The sequence below is a fragment of the Haemaphysalis longicornis genome, unplaced genomic scaffold (genome assembly GCF_048455015.1).
Source record: "Haemaphysalis longicornis isolate Haplotype H1 unplaced genomic scaffold, Haemaphysalis longicornis Haplotype H1 scaffold_6, whole genome shotgun sequence".
Classification (NCBI taxonomy): domain Eukaryota; kingdom Metazoa; phylum Arthropoda; class Arachnida; order Ixodida; family Ixodidae; genus Haemaphysalis; species Haemaphysalis longicornis.
In genome coordinates this window covers 151,089,424-151,107,577 of record NW_027526407.1, presented here as the reverse complement: position 1 = coordinate 151,107,577, position 18,154 = coordinate 151,089,424, and the positions used below count along the sequence as shown (strand labels likewise).

General features: G+C 46.1%; 1 protein-coding gene across 1 annotated transcript in view; it reads right to left on the bottom strand.

Moving 5' to 3' along the window:
* Positions 1-18,154, bottom strand: part of LOC144141988 (sodium-coupled monocarboxylate transporter 1-like) — a 211,098-nt gene that overhangs the window by 86,369 nt on the left and 106,575 nt on the right. Inside the window, exons 7-9 of the mRNA XM_077673418.1 lie at positions 17,523-17,652; positions 6,070-6,158; positions 4,925-5,034 (exon numbers count right to left, since the gene is read on the bottom strand). Coding sequence (XP_077529544.1) covers positions 4,925-5,034; positions 6,070-6,158; positions 17,523-17,652 — 329 coding nt within the window. The remainder of the gene's footprint in view (positions 1-4,924; positions 5,035-6,069; positions 6,159-17,522; positions 17,653-18,154) is intronic.

Below are 18,154 nucleotides of genomic sequence, written 5' to 3'. Positions count from 1 at the left end.
AAAAAGGAGAAATAAAGATTGAAAAAATAAAGATGATTTGATTTGATTTGATGATTTCCCTTATCGTGGACACTGTCCTCACGTGGACACGGCAAAAGCGCTGTAAACATCACCCTCACGGCCACACAACAAAGAATGCCCACCGGCAGAGCACGCAGACAGGTCAAAAACTTCCACTCCGCCTGCATGTCAATGACCCGAAGCCTGCTCGCGGGAAACGCGAAACGCCTGACGTCACACCTGCGGCGACCAATCGGAGCGGCATCTCTTTTTTGTTTGTTTGTTTTCTGCGCTCCCCGTATCAGTTCCCCTCTCCCGCAAAGTTGCGCCGCGAACCTAGTCGAAAAAGGGTCGCAGAAATCATTACTCTGGGGCGGTATTCTCGAGTTTTGTCCCTTTTGCGTCCCTTTCAAAAGTGTCCCTTTTGGCGAGCCCTGATTGGCTAAAAGCAAACAACCGGAAGTGACGTAACGCAAGCACAACAAACCTACTGCCAACGCCCACTGCTTAACCGGAAGTACGTCACGATGAAAGGGACTCAAAAGGGACATTTTCAAAAGCGACAATTACGAGAATACCGCCCCTGATCTCGACTGTCTAGAATCACCAAGCGTAAAGCGACCTTTTTCCTCAGGCCCAAAGGCGAGACGGGGGAGAGGAGGGGGGGCGGGGGAGGGCGAAACGAAGAGCGTTGCACATAGCTTGAAGGGACGCTAGGGCAGGCTCAATGCAATTTTGTATTTACCTGAAAGGTGACTCGGCCAGGCAATGATGCGTTATTTGCTGATAAGTAAATAAGTACTGAAGCTCGTCCACCCACCGTTCGTCAAACCCAGAAGAGTGTACGGAACGGTTTGTTGGTACACTGTAACTTGAAGAAAACAGCTCATACTTTGGGACTCAGCAAGAAACTCACAACAGTTTCTTGCTTAGTCCTGTCGTGTGCGCTCTTTTCATGAAGTTGCTTAAACGGTTTATTTGGCTCTTCCATTCCTCCAGCTTTTCATTAGTCACATTGAGCTTGATACCAGTTTTCCATATTTCCGGTCGAAAGCGGGACAAAGCACCGTCCCACAAGCAGGCTGCGGGACAGCGGGACCACAGCCGCAAAACCAGGACATGTCCCGCCTTAATCGGGACGTCTGGTCCCTTTAACCAAGCGTAAAAGGTAGTCGTGGCGGCCGGGACTCTCTTTTGACCACCTTTTTTCTTAGAGTGTACCTGTCCAGCCGGCGGGGCACTGGACACTCGCTACCATTCCCTTTTCAAATTCCCCGCAGACCCGTACCCACCCGCTCCCTCCCCTCACATCTGGGAGCAGAAGTTGCGTGACGCGGGGGGAGTCACGCCTTGTTCTGACCACCTCCCAGGCCCTGGCAGTCGCGGCGGCTCTGTGGGCATCCTCCACCCCGAATGGACGAAAAATGGATCCCGATGGACGAAAAAATGTATTCCTTCCTTCCTTACTTCCTCCCTTCCTTCCTTCCTTCCTTCCTTCCTTCCTTCCTTCCTTCCTTCCTTCTAGTTTGCGCAACGTTTTCTTCTACCGCCCTTGGTGCACTGGGGGCGGAGTAGCAGAGACGGAAGGAGCGGCATCGCCCCTCTCTGTGTTATTTTCTCCCACAGCCACAGCGGTCCGGCCCTACGCTGTGGTGGCCAGCCCTACACCACTCCCCTCGGTTGCCAGAGGCAACCAAGGGATGTGGGGCTCGGGCGGGATCAGATCAGTCTCGCTAAACATAGTCGCCGCCCAAAAAAAAAACAAAAAAAAACCGCCGCTCGCTACCCACCCCTTGCGAGCTGCTTTGATATACCTCCAGAGGGGAAAGAGGCAAACCTCTCCCGCACCTCTGAGTATGTGATGTTTTCTGTTACCTTTACGTTGCTATTCTGTTTCTCAAGTTTGATTTTTTCGCAAGTGCGGGATGATGACTGGTGTGTCATCTGGCAGTTAGCGCAGGTTAAGGTCTGCGAATGAGGTTTCGGTCGGGTGATGACTCGCAGCACAATTTGCGCAAGATAATCTCCCGCCGCAGTACTCGTGCCGTGCCTGAAGCGCTGGCACTTAAAAGAACGGCGTGGGTTCAGTATGAACGGTTGGACTTTCAATCTTATAAAACTTGCGTTAATACATTCAGGGAGTGCAAAGTGGTTGAAAATCAGGACGAGAGGCTTTGTCGGAATTGCCTCATCGTCTCGGCGGATTGAGATGCGCCTCACAGTTTTAACGCCCTGTTCCTTCAGTGCTTCCAGTTGGCAGGCGTCTGTTCCGGCCATCAGGCCTGCCTTTGAGATCACCCCCTGTGAGTGTTCAGGCTCCGGTGGGCTGTGAACATATTTTTCGTACTGGTCAAGCGGCGGAAGGAGGACAAGTTGGGCTAGTTGGTTCATAATAACCATATCGAACAAGCAGCGCAAAAGTGACTGAAAAAAGAAGAATGAATGACGGCACAGCGTTCAACTCTCAACAATGATTTACTTGTGATGTAATTGCGGATGACAAGATGTTAAGCCACGTGGCTCTTCCGAGTGGAGTATATATACGTGTGTGTTTCTTCTAATAAAATTCAGTTGAGAGTTCAGCGCTGTGTCGTCGTTCATTCTCCTTGTGTCCTGTCCCTTTTGCGCTGCTTGTTCGATATGGTCACCAAACGGGTTTGTTTGGGCGAGTTCGCGGATGCTGATGGCTGTTCACCTCGATAAGGACTTGTCCTGTCCTGAGGGTATTAGCTTGATATGAGTCTCGTATGATACTTTGAAGGAATTTTGAACTCAGTATTGCAAACTGCTAAGCGAAATTTCTTGCTGAATCAACTGACTCGATCACAAGAAAGCGAGGGTGACTGCCAGGCTGAGTAAAGATACTTGTAAAAAGTGGTGGAGAAAAACACTTCGGTTACGAACCTTTTTTTAGAGAGCAAGGTTTGTTTAAGGGGGAGGAGAGGGGGGGGCGGGGATTTGAATATACAATACGGCATATTCTGAAAGCTGGTTACGGGGCTTTTAAGATCCTTCGCTCGTTCTACCCTAATGGGCAGAGCGATCCCGGAAATTCCTTTCTGGACAACAGACCGGGAGAAAGGCGAAAGGGGAAACAGGGAGCCCATCGGCCGGAGTTTCGCAAAAGTTCCGACAGGTACCGTTTGAGGCTGACGCATCAACATCGTCATCATCATCACCACCACCAGCAGCCTATCTCCGTCTACTGCAGGGCAAAGGCCTCTCCCATTATTCTCCAAATATCGCGGTCCTGCGCAAACTCCGACCAGTTTATCACCGCAAACTTCTTGACCTCATCTGCCAATCTCAGTTTTTGCCACCCCTGCCATGCGCGCCTTCTGTTAGGGATCCACTATGTTACCCTTAATGATCAACGGTTATCTTGCCTTCGCATTACATGCCCTGCCCACGTCCATTTCTTCTTCTTAATTTCTACTAATGTCCTTAACCCGCATTTCTTCCCTGACCCACTCCGCTCTCTCCTTGTCCCAAATCTTACACCTATCATCTTCCGTTTCATTGGTCGCCGAGTTGTCCTCAATTTAGGTTGAACCTTCTTAGTGAGCCTCTAAGTTTCTACCCTGTAGATGAGTACCGGTGAAATACAGCTGTCATACACTTTCTTCTGCAGGGACAATGGTAGGCTGCCAGTCAATATCTGTGAATGCCGGCGGAATGCATTCGACCCCATTTTTATCCTTCTAATTATCTCTGCCTCAGAATACCCTACACCCGAACCATTGCCACCTTAACCATAATACCTATTGCTGCGGTTGGATACAGGGTGCGCATGGTGGCTGGGGTCCGCGGTGTCGCCAATGCTGCCACCTTAAATATACAAGGTGCTCTGGGGGGGTATAAAATGTGGTGATTGAACTGCCATGGGGCAGGAGAAAGTACAATGTTTTAAATTAGCGTATGGTTCGGTCGGGACAATTGAAGCGTGTTCAGTCATGTTCAATGCTTTAGAAAAAAGTTCGCGCAAGCAGTAAAAAGGCTATTTAAAAGTGCGCGTTGAAAATTTAGTAGTTGTGTAGTGGTGAGAGATTGGTCTGCAATAGAAACTGTACGAAGAGCTCCTGTGATTTTCTCATACTGAAGTTTTATCTCTTTTTTTTGTAGTGGAGAGTACGCACGAGCTGCTGAAAACCACTTTCCACGTTTCTCTTGGTGTGAAGGCATTTTAAGGACTCCATGTACTACTGAAGACATTTCGGAAACACAGGGACCAGAGCACCAGTCCGGAGAGATTACATGAATGTTTTCGCACATCAGACGTGGCTTTTTCTCCTGTTGGAAAGTTGTGCCTGGATTTGCAGAACTCCCATCTGCGTGAGTACCGTGGTGACGATCTCCAGGCATAATAGTTGGGTGCACAACATTTGTGACAAGCATATTGAAAAAATTCTGATTTTGAAGTGTGACAAATTTGTGGTCTTCGCTGAGTGTACAGCGCTAACTTTTATTTGCAGGATTTAAAGTGATCGACACCTTTGGCTAGGGCTGCTTCCAGATCCCTTGAATGAGTACCGTGTCTCCACACAAAGTTGAGTTTCGTTTCATTTTAGGACTGTCGCATTCCCACCTTGACTTTTGAAATAATGTTGCAGAGTTTTCTTTGTTTCGAGAAACATTATACTGAATAAATGTCATATTTCTGCTGATAAACATGCTTGAAGAGTTAAAAACTGTATTCGCCGCCGTCATTTCCTATAAACGACGAGTAGAGGGGATGAGGAAAGCACTTGGGATAATTTTTTTGTTAAAAATGACCAAAAAATGAAAAAAAGTGGAGGTATCGTGCTGATCCTAAGACTTTTTCTCTAAGCGAAAATCATCTCACATGAAATAAAACATTTACTCCGTTTTTACTCATTTTCTGAAGACCGGCGAAATTTCAAGAGGAAGAAAAATTGGTACACACCAAGGCTTCGGGTTACGAACTGCAGGTGAGAATCGATGTTCTTGAAGTGATGAGATAAAATATCCACGTACAGTACAGCAGCCTGGGAGTTGATTAGTGAGGAAGTCGTGCTAGAAATATAGAGAAAAAACTAGGTGAGTTTCACTCGAACGTGAAAGCTGCCGGAAGTGACGAGCATTAATTCGCTAAAGGGGTGCGGTTCTGTTGTCTCCCTATCACTACGGTTCCTCACGCTCTTCCATTCTCGGTCTCACTTCTCCCTTGATGAATTGAACACACGTTTTGTCCAAGGCAATTCAAATTTCCCCCTTCGCAGTGCCCGCGCGCCCTCTGCCTGGAACAGCACGAGCGGGGGCTCAGTTCTTTTTATGCTCGCTTTCATCTCTCACGGGCAGAAGCCTTACTGCGGAGCTCTGAAAGCGTTGTTTTGTGTCTTCCGCGGCCACATTTTTTGCTTACTATAGTAAAAACCAAACCAACGAGCGTTCCTAAATAAATTAGCGCGGGCTCTACCGGTTAATTACATATATTGGCCTCAAGATTACCTGCAGTTTTCTTTGCGCTAAATATTGAGGACGTGTATGACAAGTGCCAGCGATTCAGGAGTTTCCAATGGTTATGACTATATAAACCGCCTGTGAAAGTATGCGGTTAACTCGTGGCTGGAAGTATTAATCGAGGGCCAAGCGGGTATCTTTTCGAAGAATGTGCTTGGGTGCATGACACCGTGTGGCCCTATTTGGGTGCGTGATGCCGCGTGATACCGTGAGAGCTGACCGGGGCAGCGAAAGAGCTACCCCGGGATGGCGGGCGGCTGCACTTGTCTGCTCTTAAAATATCGAGGTAATGGGTTCTTTGTTCATGGCATACAGCCATACTAATATCTAAAAATTTATTAACAATTTTGTTCAGCGCAGTCAAACCAACGCCAAATGCAGTATAAAATATTAAAACAACCACTGGAAGGTGGATATTCCGATAATATCATTCTCTTTGCCAGACTGTTCCTTACCCATGATGGGGCGTGTGCGCCAACAAGGCTCTGGAATTTATGCCATTTTGTATCTGTACCCCACAAACGTATTATCTATTTCGCATGCAGGGGTATCGAAATAAATTATCGAAAATTGAAATTGTATTTCTACCTTGTAGCTCCGCAAACTACAGCGGCCAAGAATATTCCAGAGAATCCTTTTATTTCCATGAGGTAGTTCTTAACATAAAACGGCATTATCTGAAATAAAAAAAATATATACGGAAACTGTTAAATGTGCACGTTCGAATTGTTCTTTAGACGGGTAAAGCGCGATAACATCGGACAAGGGCCAAGGAGGACGACAGGTACAAGCGCTTCTAACAGTCATCCCTAAAAACGCTAACATACGCACAAACAAAACATGCCCCCATAAAGCAAGAAATGTACTCTACAGCACATATAACGATATGTCGTGTGACCACATCGCAACATTTTTCGACGCAGCTCGTGGTCTTTTTATATAGCTAACACTAGGCAACAGCCGATGACTGTGCGATACGTGGTACCAAAAACAAACAAAAACAAAAAATGAAAACCAAAAACAAAAGGCAAGCAACCGAGGTGCGGGAGTTTTTAATAAAAGTTTGAAACGAAACCTTAACCAGAATTTTACACTTTGTTAAATATGCACTTAATTCGCACTGTTATAAAACCGGCAACAAGAGTAAGTGCGTCCTCCAGAGGCCTCCTATTTTTTATAGATGTATTTATTACTGATTATGGTTCCACTTGCTTACAATTGGTGTGCTACGCTACGCCATTAGTGACCGTTGCCAATTTTTGTTGTGTGCCCTTCACTATATAAAAACGCAAGGACAAGAATGCACGCACTTACCGCGATATCAACCCTATGCCTGTCTGCTACTAATTAGGATTTTGTTTTAAGTGAAGATGGGGCAAATGAAGCAGTTACCAAATTTATTGCTAAGTTTAGCCATGTTTATTATATACGTATTTTGTTTAAAACAGTTGCTCAGCCAAAAAAACACCGCATAGCCTGGATGTCTCTGAAACAGTTAAACATTATGAATAAACAAGATCGCTTACGCAAAGTCTTCATACCAACTAGGTAAGACGATACGCTAAAAATTTCCCGCAATTAAGAAATCACGTGACTCGCAAGCTCCGTGCTGCACCAAACAACTATTCCTTTCACGTTTTTAATTCTACTCAATTAAAGATGCACAACAGCCGTGTGGAAGCAGCTAAACTGTAATTTTGTAATTAGGCAATCACCCAAGCCGTTCAACCAGATAACACAAAACGACGAAATATTGCAATGAAGGGACTTAGCCAGGGCGTTTGACAGTCCCTGTGTGATAGCAACTTTAACATCATTTAATACTGAAGGTCTTGCCTTTCTGACGTGTCTATTCATAACACGTTTTTCTGAACCGGCCGCATCTAAGGGAAGTTACAGTCGCTTTAATGAGTTTTTACAATAGCTCCCCCGTAGACCATTCCGGCCTTCAGGTGAAATCGTTTAAGTAGGTATCCGTCGTAATTATGTCGCTCTCACTCAAATTATTGATATTTCCCTCACACAGGACGTTTTTTATGGTAGGTTGCAATCTGCAAACGTTATTCGACTGTTCAATAATGGCGACAAGAACAATTTCCTCAACGATAGGCTTATTTCAATTATTCCTGTATTTTCCAAGGTATTGGAAATAGTAATCCTCAGAGGCTAGAACTTACTTTACTTAAAAATTCAACGTTGCTACTTTAGAACCATATAGTACCCATAAACGCAGGCCAACTAAACTTGTACTTCTCGCTCAAAACGAATTTATTTCGGATCACTTTCGAGAAAATAACGTAGTCTTGGGTATCTTCCTAGATTTTAGTAAAGCGCTTGACTCTATAGATCATCCCATTTTTTTAAAAAAGCGATGTTCGTATGGGATACCGTGAAATGACTCTGAGTTATTATTCTTCTATTAGAACACAAAGGCACGTTTCTGTATCTTCTCTACGTCGACGAAATCATTAATATTGATACTTCCGCTAGACTTATCATTTATGCAGACGATTCAAGTTTGTTTATACCCAGTGATTCACAAATTTTCCTTTCACAGCTTCAAATTTTTTCTTAGCTTTAATTATTAAGTGGGCCATGTAGAATGCCTTAAAGATTCAAAAGCAAAAATTCGAAAAAGCAAAAGCGATACTATTTCACCCACGTAAACACATAGTGGAGCTGCTGTTTCTTTTTTTCAATGGTACTGAAATTGACAGAGTTCCAAGGTAAACCTCTAGGAGCCAATTTTTGCAAACGCATGATGTGGAATTGTCATTATTTAATTATCGAACTGTGTCAAGTCATCGGTGTCATGCGCCGTCATTGTCTTACGTTCACTACACATGTATTACGTTCTTACAGTGCTTTACGTTCCCTCCTGTTCTAAAGCTCTATTTTCTTCACTGTTGAACTGTATTGCCCTGTTTTGGGCAACAACCACTTACGAAAACAAAGAAAGCTCCTTCTTCAGAAAAAAGTTATAAGAATTTTAAGTAAAGCTCACTATATTTCCAACACCACAGAACTGCTCACCGCTTAAAACATTATTCGGTAATTTTTTATACATGTAAATGTATAAGCTTTGTCGCTCGTATTAGTTAGAAGTTACAAAATGGCCATGCATAATCACCACTGGGCGGTCTCACGAGAACTTCGCATATTTACCACACTCACAATCCGGAAGAATTAAAAGCGCGAAACGTAGAAGTAATTACGGGAAACAAGCATCAACATACAACTACTAAAAATACCGAATGAGCAAGGAAGGAACCACAACCCGGACATAATGAGTCTTACAGTTACACATTTACGTCGCGCATTTGCTGGAAGAGACTTGTGATCTGTTTTCCCCAATTGTTTTGTTTTCTTTTCATTCGCCTTGATTGTATGCATTTGTTTTTGTTATTGTTCTTATGGTTTAGGACCCCAGTGTTGGTCCCAACATTCTTACACTGCTTCCCGGTCCAGGCTTTCCTGCCATCCACACAAGGTATTTAAGTCTAGTCATGCTATTTCAACTATTTCTCTTAATGCCATTGTGTAGTCAAACAATATTCAAAAATAAAATATTACGAAATATGAATATCATTACCAATTATCATTAACATTAACCCAAAGACGGCATGCTTGTGCAAGGGTCACCAAGGCGAGCCGTTCCAAGCGCCTCAGTGAATTCTCTTGCGAGCTAGATTTGTTCGTTGCTATTGCTACAAAGATTGGAACGAAGGAGGGGAGGAGGATGGTTAACAAAATGTCAGATAACGCTGCCATTTCTGAATGGATTCCAGGATTCCAGACACATATCGATACAAATCTCCAGAATGACTAAAATGTGGACGCCGACTATGAAATATAAAATATTTGTTCCACGATTATGCTCCAACATATGGTGACCGCATTGTGTGCCTCTAAAAAAAAAGCTTCAGGGCAGCTGCGTCTGTGTATCTTACTATAATAAGCGGTATTGATTGTAATTGACGAGAAAATATTGCCAGTATCGTTTATGAAAGTCACGAAACTTTATTCCTTGAGAAGCTCAATGTACCTGCTATTGTTTTAAACATGCTGGCTTGATGCCTGGCAACGCTTGGATGCGGCTATAAAAGAAATGTCCGCATTAACTTCTTGCGGGGAAACGATCCTCATGGTCGATCGCAGGTGCTCCTCAGTCATCCTCGACCGGAGAGCTGACTTGTACACCTTCAGCAAGGAAAACAGGTGTTCGCACAAGTAGGTGCTTCCGAACATGGCAATGATTCTTGCAGCCTGTTGACGAAGCGCCGGGAAATCTGCATCGTCAAGAAACTTGTAGATGTCAGGTAAAGCCACGTCCTGAAATGTCTGCTTCAACCGAGTGTTGGCCTGCAGCTCAAGAAGTTCCATCGGGCGCTTCGTCATCCTGCGGCACTGAAAACGGCGACGAAAAATTCCGGAATTAATCGGCGAGCCCGGTGATGTCTTAGAAGCGCCCTTCGAATTCTCGTTGGAGATCATGGAGGAGGTCGGCGAAGTTATCACAGGATTGTTTATCCACGTTCTCCAGCGACTTCAGGGTTAGAAAATGATCAAACTTGTGAATTCTAATCTCTCTGTCCCAAAACGGCAAATTTGGATCGAAAGGCCTGAATGTCGTAATGCATTTTTGTGATCACTTTGTTTTTTCCGTGAAGTTTAACGCTGAGGCAGCTGAAATGATCACCGATATCACTGAGGAACCCAAGGGATTGAAGCCACTTTTCGTCTGACAGCTCAACAATTACCCTGTTCTTGCTCTTCATGAAGGCGTCAATTTCCTCTCGGAGATCAAAAAATTGTTTTAGCACTCTTCCACGACTCAGCCATCGCAGCTCTGTATGGTACAAAATTTCCCCATATTTCCTGCCAACCGCTTCTAAAAGAGATACAAATTGGCGGTGGTTAAGAGCTCTTGATCGGATGAAGGTCACTGCGCTGAGCACGATTTACATGACGCTCTTCATTTACTGAGGCTTGCCGCACAGTGCTTGGTGCAAAATGCAGTGAACCGCGGCAAGTTGATTGGGGATTCCGAGTTCAGCGAGTTTCGTCCGCAATCGACCAACAAGCCCGCTCTTGGATCCCACCATTGATGGCACACCGTCTGTAGCCAAACAAACCAACTTTTCCCAGGGTAGTCCAGCGTGTTGGACCACTCTTTCAAGAACAGAAACAGAAACAGAACAGAAACAGAAACAGAAAATCCGCCCCTGTAGTAGTGCTTTTCATTGGGAGTAAGTCCAGGAGTTCCTCAGGGACATTCAGGTTTTTGTCTACACCCCTTACAAAAATAGCCCATTGTTCGTTGTCCGTAATGTCAGTGCTTTCATCAACTGCAATAGAGAATGCTTCAGACATCCTTTTTCAATGTCTCCACTGATCTCGTTAATTCTCTGGGCGACTGTGTTTGGAGAGAGGCTTATTTTCTCGAATGTCTTTTTCATGCTGGGACAGGTAGCATCAGCGACTCCGAGCAAACACTGCTTCACGAACAGGCCTTCAGTGAAGGGCTTGGAAGATTTGGCAATAAGCTCAGAAATTACGAAGCTTACCCTTACCGTTTCGTCGCTTGCTTTGGGCGCCTTTTTGAACAGGTTTTGCTCCTTTCCCCACGCCGCCTTCAGTTGAGTCACGTTGTGCTCGCGAACGTTGCCAGTAAGAGCACCATACTTCTCGTGATGACAAGACATGAAGGGGCGTCGAACATTGTACTCCTTCGGCACAGCCACAGTCTGGTGGCAGACTAAGCACAATACCTTGCCTCTTGAATCCGTGAAGAAATAATTTCCCATTGCTCCTCAAAGCACCTCTTCTCGTGTTTCACTTTGCGTTTTGCAGACTGCTTGGACCACGACATTGTGGCTCGCTACACTTCCGCAGCAGAAAGCTTCGCTGTTTGCAGATCGTGCAAAAAAAGGTCAAAAAGACACCTGTCACTTTTACCGAGGCAACAGGCCCGTAGGAGCAAAATTATGTAGGGTGCTCTATCATCATTGACGTCGGGCGCCACTACCTTCCAGTGCTGTCAACAGCTTGCGAGTCGGAGGATAGGCGCTTAGTTTGGCGTCTCAATTTAGCGCACCCGCACAGACATGGGGTGTTTAATGTCTGGAAGTGCACAGTTTCGAAGAGCTATGTGCAGTCTTTTCGTCAGCAGTGCGATGTCGCTCTCTCCCAGGCCATAAATAGCGCTCCTACACGCCATTAAACGCACGTGGGTGCATTTTGGAGCTCAAACCTTGAGTATGGCGTGTGGCTGCGCCCTTTTCGCCACAGCTGCAGCGCAGTAAAAGGTTTTGACACGAAGACGAATAGGAAAGCAGATATCCACAAACACCACACAACACCCGGAAACCTTCGCGCTTTCGCGAAAGCGTGGAAAACTCCGCTCAAGGCTCTGTCTTCCCATTAGTGACGTGCAGCCCCGTTCGCAGGGTCATAAAACGCCGCGGGGAGTTTCTCCGGGGCCTGTGCTCGCCCAGCCCTGTGCGCACTGTAGAGTGCTTGATTCACAAGTCGCAGTTGCTCGCGACCATTGTGCACCCGACTTAACGGCGCCCGAATTGAGGGGCCTCCGGAAAAGAGGGGTGCCCACTCTGGTAACGCGAAGCCGTGAAAGACGATATCCACGCGTTTTCGAGCAGTCTCTGGCCATCCGCGCCCTTGGCTACACAAGCAGGGCGCGCACTCACGCATTCGCTTAAAAAAAATAAATGAATCAAGACATTCATGACAGGGCCGAGGGCCGAAATTGAAGGGTCTCATACACGCGGCCCGCTGGCGGCGTGTTTGACTGCCGTGCTCTAGTTAAAGCGAGGCATGCGTTTGCCTTTCCGGCATCGTGCACTGAGCTTTCCGGTGTGCCCGTCCCTCAGGTTCCGTAGATGCTCCGCCAGCGCACGCTAGAGCATCGTGATGTCTGCCCTACATATTTGTTACCCCATCCTAAAGGGGTTGCGTACATCACATGTTCACCGCAACCAACTTCTTCTTGTGGTTGATGTTGCAGCTTATTTCCCACCTTGGCTAGTTGCTTCTCAAAGCTTGAAAGCTTTTCGGGAGCGCAAAATGACACCTTTACATTCTTGTCTGCACCGATGTGCTGACGTTTGCGCAATAAGTGGTGTACGTACGGAACAACCCCGATTTTTTCTTTGACGTTCTGCCTCTGGTGCTCAAGGCGCAATGTACCTTGGGTCTTTGCGCAACGTTCACCGTAGAACCCACGATGACAGCGGTTGATCATCTGACACTCATTTGGGAAGTGTCCAGCTGAAATGAAGGCCGTTGTGAGGGCAGGAGTGGACCCTATATCGTGCAGCAGGCAGCCCCGCTCAACCGTTTGTGTCAAACGTGTGCGTTCCTTCTTGAGAGACAAGAGTTTGTGCGTGCTGCCGGCGGACGAAGAGAGGTTTTATGGTTCTCCCAGTGCATGCCTGTGTACAGAAAGCTAGCACTGCGATTACCTCAACGTCGAACGATTGTAACGATGTACAAATAAAAAAAAACTCAAGAATAGTGCTCAGAGGCCATGAAGGCACCTGAATTAGAAAAATCTGGCACAAAGGTTCGAGAAACCTGATGCCTGCACTTTCATAATGTTTTTCTCGGCAAAACCACATAAACGTGAGGGGCCTTTGCTGTTAATTCTCTGGGAACATGGCAGGTTGAACAAAAAAACGTTGCCTTGTTTCTACAAGAGCAATTGCGCAGGTTAAGAGCCGATGATCTGTTTTTGATAAGGAGCTCGAAAGGGATTACCAACTATACCCGAAAGAATAGAGCGCATGTTCTGTAAGCGGTCATAACGTTGACATCAGAGGCTTGTACTATTCGCTCCCAACGGTGAACTCATGCAATGCGTTGAAGAGAGCAGTGACAACGTTAGAGAAGGGAATTTTTAAAACAGTGTAGGTGGGGTGGAAGAAGTTTTCTGGAAATGTTGTAGTTTCACCTTAAGTAGATCTACGCAGAATTGCATGACTACATCTTCCCTGAGAAGCACGTGTGCATATCTCGCATTGTTAGCAACCTATTTATGGGAGCCAAAAACCGAAAAGTCGCAGCGTACCTTGACGTGACCGAAGTCCTTCCCATCTTTCTCTACGTGGACGGTTTGCTCGTTATTTTTGACGCTAAAGATCATGTCCTCCAAATAGTGTCAACACCGTAACAAATGCTCGTCGCATGTTTGAAGCCGCTTGTCATCACACATGAGGCTCCTGAATACAACAGGCTCAAAATCTTGGATCTCCACCTTAATTTTTCTCCCACGCATATCTTCTGGAAACAACGAGCCTCGACAAATAAATCCCCTGCCGTCAAACTCTTCAGTCCACTCGAAACTTGTGAAAAGTGGCATCGCCATGCCGTGCCTGAAAAACGCCCTAAGCAGCGCTTGCCGTCACAAATGCAAGCATAGTCCTAAATCCCAAATAGACCGCTTACGAGCCCTTCAGAGCTCTTTATTCACCGCAACTTGCTGCTTCTGTGGCAGACAAACTCGTGGGCGATGTGAAGCGTTAGTTGAGAAAAGAACAGCCCGACTTTGACACGAAAGAGTAAGCCACAGGCGAAATCGCTGTTTTTCTGTTCGTACAGTACGGTCCGCACTTTGAGGGAAAACGCGAGTGCATGGCTGCCGCGCTCCACCAAGCTCCGGCACCGAGAAGTGGCGAGAATCAGAGACACCGGGCAGATACGAACGGACCACACTAGGAGGAAGCAACCGCGCGCCACCGGGCGGTTCTGGTTCAGAAAGCTGCGTAATACCGTACTCAAAGCGTGGAATAAAAGGAAACAAAATTCATTTTTTGTTCCCGAGGCGAAAGTGCGCGAAATCTCTTACAGCTTGTAATTTTAATATATTATTCTCAACGGCCCCTTGTTTACGTCCATAACAGCGCCACCATAGTACTTTGCGCGACGCCCTTTTTTGTTTGGTTAGCCTGAGCTCTGCCATGGAGTGGAAAGCAGCTTGGAATCGTCAGTCTCCTAACACGAGGTTATATATATGACGTGCTTCTACCATGTGACACTTGCTATATTATACACTGTAAAAATCATCGCCTTGTCTTCTTCGCGTAATATTTGTTAGCTCATTGACGGCGTTACAGCAGCAGCCTTAACATATCAGAAGTAATCACGCTGGTGTTATAGCGTCCGAGGCAGAAGGTGCGGGCCGACCGTGCCCGGCATGTGCCAGTTGCTTCCCATTCTCGCCACTGCTTGGCGCCGACGCTTCGCGGAGCGCGGCAGCCATGCGCTTGAGTATTTCTTCGAAGAGTGTACCGTACTGTACACCACTTATCCCGCGGACATAAGCAGACCGGTGCACGTAGCAACGTAAAAGTGGTATTTTCCGCTCCCTAAAAGCTTCCAAAGCTTCTCGAAGAAACTTGCCCTGTGGAAAATCTGGACATGAGCTGCAGCCCCAACCACAAAGGTAATATCGTTGCGTGCGCCCAATATGTGGTGTACGGATTTGTCTACCATGCGGTCACAAATACGTAGGTCCGACATCGCGATGCTTGAACGTGCGTTTGCCTGAGCACCTACGGAATATGAAGGATGGGCACACCGGGAACGCTGGGAAGCGCACAATAGTTGGCAACGACGGAAATGCAAATGCAGGCATCGCTAACGAGGCTGTACTAATAAAAAGAATAAGCAACAGCTCGCAAACGAAATCATTGAAACGTTCTAAATGGCTGGTCTTGGTGACGCGTGCACAAGCAGGCAGTATTTGGGTTTATTCCCGGAAAAATTGCGTATCTTGCCTCTGAATTCTACCAAAAAGTCGCTCCCCTCTATCTTTGCCTTCTTCATTTTCGTTGTTTTGCTGATTTGTTATTTTTAATGTGGTACCCGGTGTGACACAATTGTCGTCTGTTGCCCAGCGTGAGTTGTGCATGGAGCACCAGCTGTGCCGAAAAATATTTTATGACCAAGCTGCCAGCGACAGTGCCTAATTTGTCTCACTCCCTGTACGCTGACGATATTATGTTGTGGACAACGAAGGGCAGTGACGGAGAAATAGAGCACACGTTGCAAACCGGAGCTGACATTGTCTCGGAACAGGCTAGGGCTATAGGCTTAGCTTGCTCTCCTAAAAAGTCAGAGCTCCTGGTAATGCGTTACGCGCCTGGGAAACAAGCCAAGGATACACCAGTCCCAATAGAAATCCGCATGAATAACGCACTAGTACCCGAAGTTCAAACGATCAGGATACTGGGGATGTACTTACAAAGTAACGGCAAAAATGCCACGACGCTCAATAAACTGACAGCTTGCGTGCATCAGACGAACCGTCTAATTCGCCGCATAGCGAACAAACATAGGGGGATGAAAGAAATAGACCTCACGAGGCTTGTTCAAGCCTTTGGTCTGAGTCGCTTTGTCTACTCCCTTCCATACCTAAGTTTATACAAGGCGGAGAAGGAGAAAGTAAACTGTTTGATTAGACAATCGTACAAAGCATCTTTGCACCTACCGAGGTGTACTCCGACTGATAAACTTCTGAAAATGGGCCTACTCAATACCCTCGAAGAACTAATCGAGGCCCATAGGATCGCTCAATATGAAAGATTATCGAAGACTCCGACAGGACAGTACATCCTAAAGGATCTAGTATATCTTATGAATGAACACAAACAAAGGAGAACCAGGTCCCCAGAGATATACTTCAGCACCTCACTATTAACACCATTCCTAAAAATATGCACCCTATTCATCACAGGGAAAGGAGAAACGCTAGAGCCAAAGCACTCGAAAAACTGTTTAAACATTGCGAGGAGGTCTACATGGATGCCGCCGAATACAAAGTGCAGGATGCCTTTGCAGTTGCAGCCGTCGATAACAAACTCAAGCACATCACCGCAGCCACTGTTTATGGCAGCCGGCCGGAAGAAGCGGAAGAGGCTGCAATTTCTGTTGCAATTATTAGTACCAAAGAAAATTTATCTTCATTGATTCCAAAACGGCTTTGCATAATTTTGCGAAAAACAAAATTCACGAAGCGGCATCTCAAATTACATTAAGAAATCAGTTCGAACCCCGCCAGATCCAGATTATCTGGATTCCTGCGCACTCGTCCCATCCAGGGAACGAAGCGGCCCACAGCTTTGCCCGCGAACTCGTCAACCGGGTGGTGGGCCAATCGTGCCTGCGAGGGTCTAAGGAGCGTATGGTTACTTTTCAAGAGATTACATCTCCATACAGAAATGAAAGACTAGTTTACCCTGCCCCTCATTATTCACTAAGGAAAATGCAGCAGGTGACATGGAGGGAAGTCCAATCTCATACCTTTCTGAAGCCTTATAAATTGGCCCTAATATGCCCAAGTCTGTACACCCCAAAGTGCAGAATGTGTGAGGCCGAAAAAGCCGACTTAGCCCACATCCTATATAAATGCCCTGAGCTCCAACCTAAAGCCGAATGGCATCTCTCTAACCAAATACAGTGGGAGACTGCGGTGATCAGCTCCGAGCCTGAGACCCCAATTCAAGCCGTGGACTGGGCTTTGGAAGTCGCCACGAAGCAACGTCTTCTGGCCACTTCACGGAGTCAAGAAGAAGCCCATCAATAATCAAACTTAATGATTGTTGACTAAATAAAGTTGTTCCTCCTCCTCCTCCTGTGTGGTCACACGAGACATATTTATATACGCTATGGAGTTAATATATTGCTGATGTTCGCAGGTTTTTTGCCCTAGTCGTGCTCTGTTGTATTTGTTCTAATGTTTTGCACTTTACACGCCCACGGTACATTACCAACTTGCCCAGCAGTCTGCCCTAATCAGCTGAATTGTTTCCAGTAGGTTTGCCATGGCGACGGCCCATAAAAACCGAAGGAGCACGTCTATGATATTTTTAAAGGAATTTGGGGCTTTTTATTTACGCCGTGAATATTCTCCTATCAATCCGGGAAGTAAGTGGAGGTGCAGTTTTGACATAGCGTATAATTTCAAGATTTTTTTCATTGCTGTAAGCGCTAGGAAAAAAGCAGAAGAAGCAAATTGTACTCACCTGATCGTAACTTTGAATTGCGCCTGATAGAAGGGGATCGCACCCTCGAAACCAAAGAATGAGACCCAGGCTCATGGTCACAGTGACGAGATAGAGGGCGAAAAGCAGGAATGCTCCCACAAACAACGTTCTGTACACGAGGAAAAACATACAGATACTGACTACTGCAACAAATACATATCACTTTGTGGAAGAAAAACTGAGCCACCGTTTTTCATCATATGGTAGTATTTGCTAGCATTCATTCTGGTGACTATCTAAACGGCACTTCCAAACATCCCCAGCTTTTTTGCTCAGCAGGGTGCCCGCTAGTAAACCCATCTAGTAAAACCATCGCAGAAAAGTAACATTTCGCATAGGGCAGGGAGTCCATTCGAATAGAAACACTGTGAAAACTGCAACCGTAATTAATACCTCCAAGAAATTCTTGTGTAATTCGTTTCAAAACGATCCTGCCTTCGTCGGAGAGCCGGCTGTTGCAGCTCACATGGATTTCCGAACTTGTCGCTGAAAGTTCTCCACGACTAGAAGGCCCGGCTCGTTATGTCCGCTGCCTTTAACATTTCTCCCAAAGTGCACTGCGTTAGCACGCGCCAGAACCAGTAGCAACCGGCTTTGTGTATTCGACATGT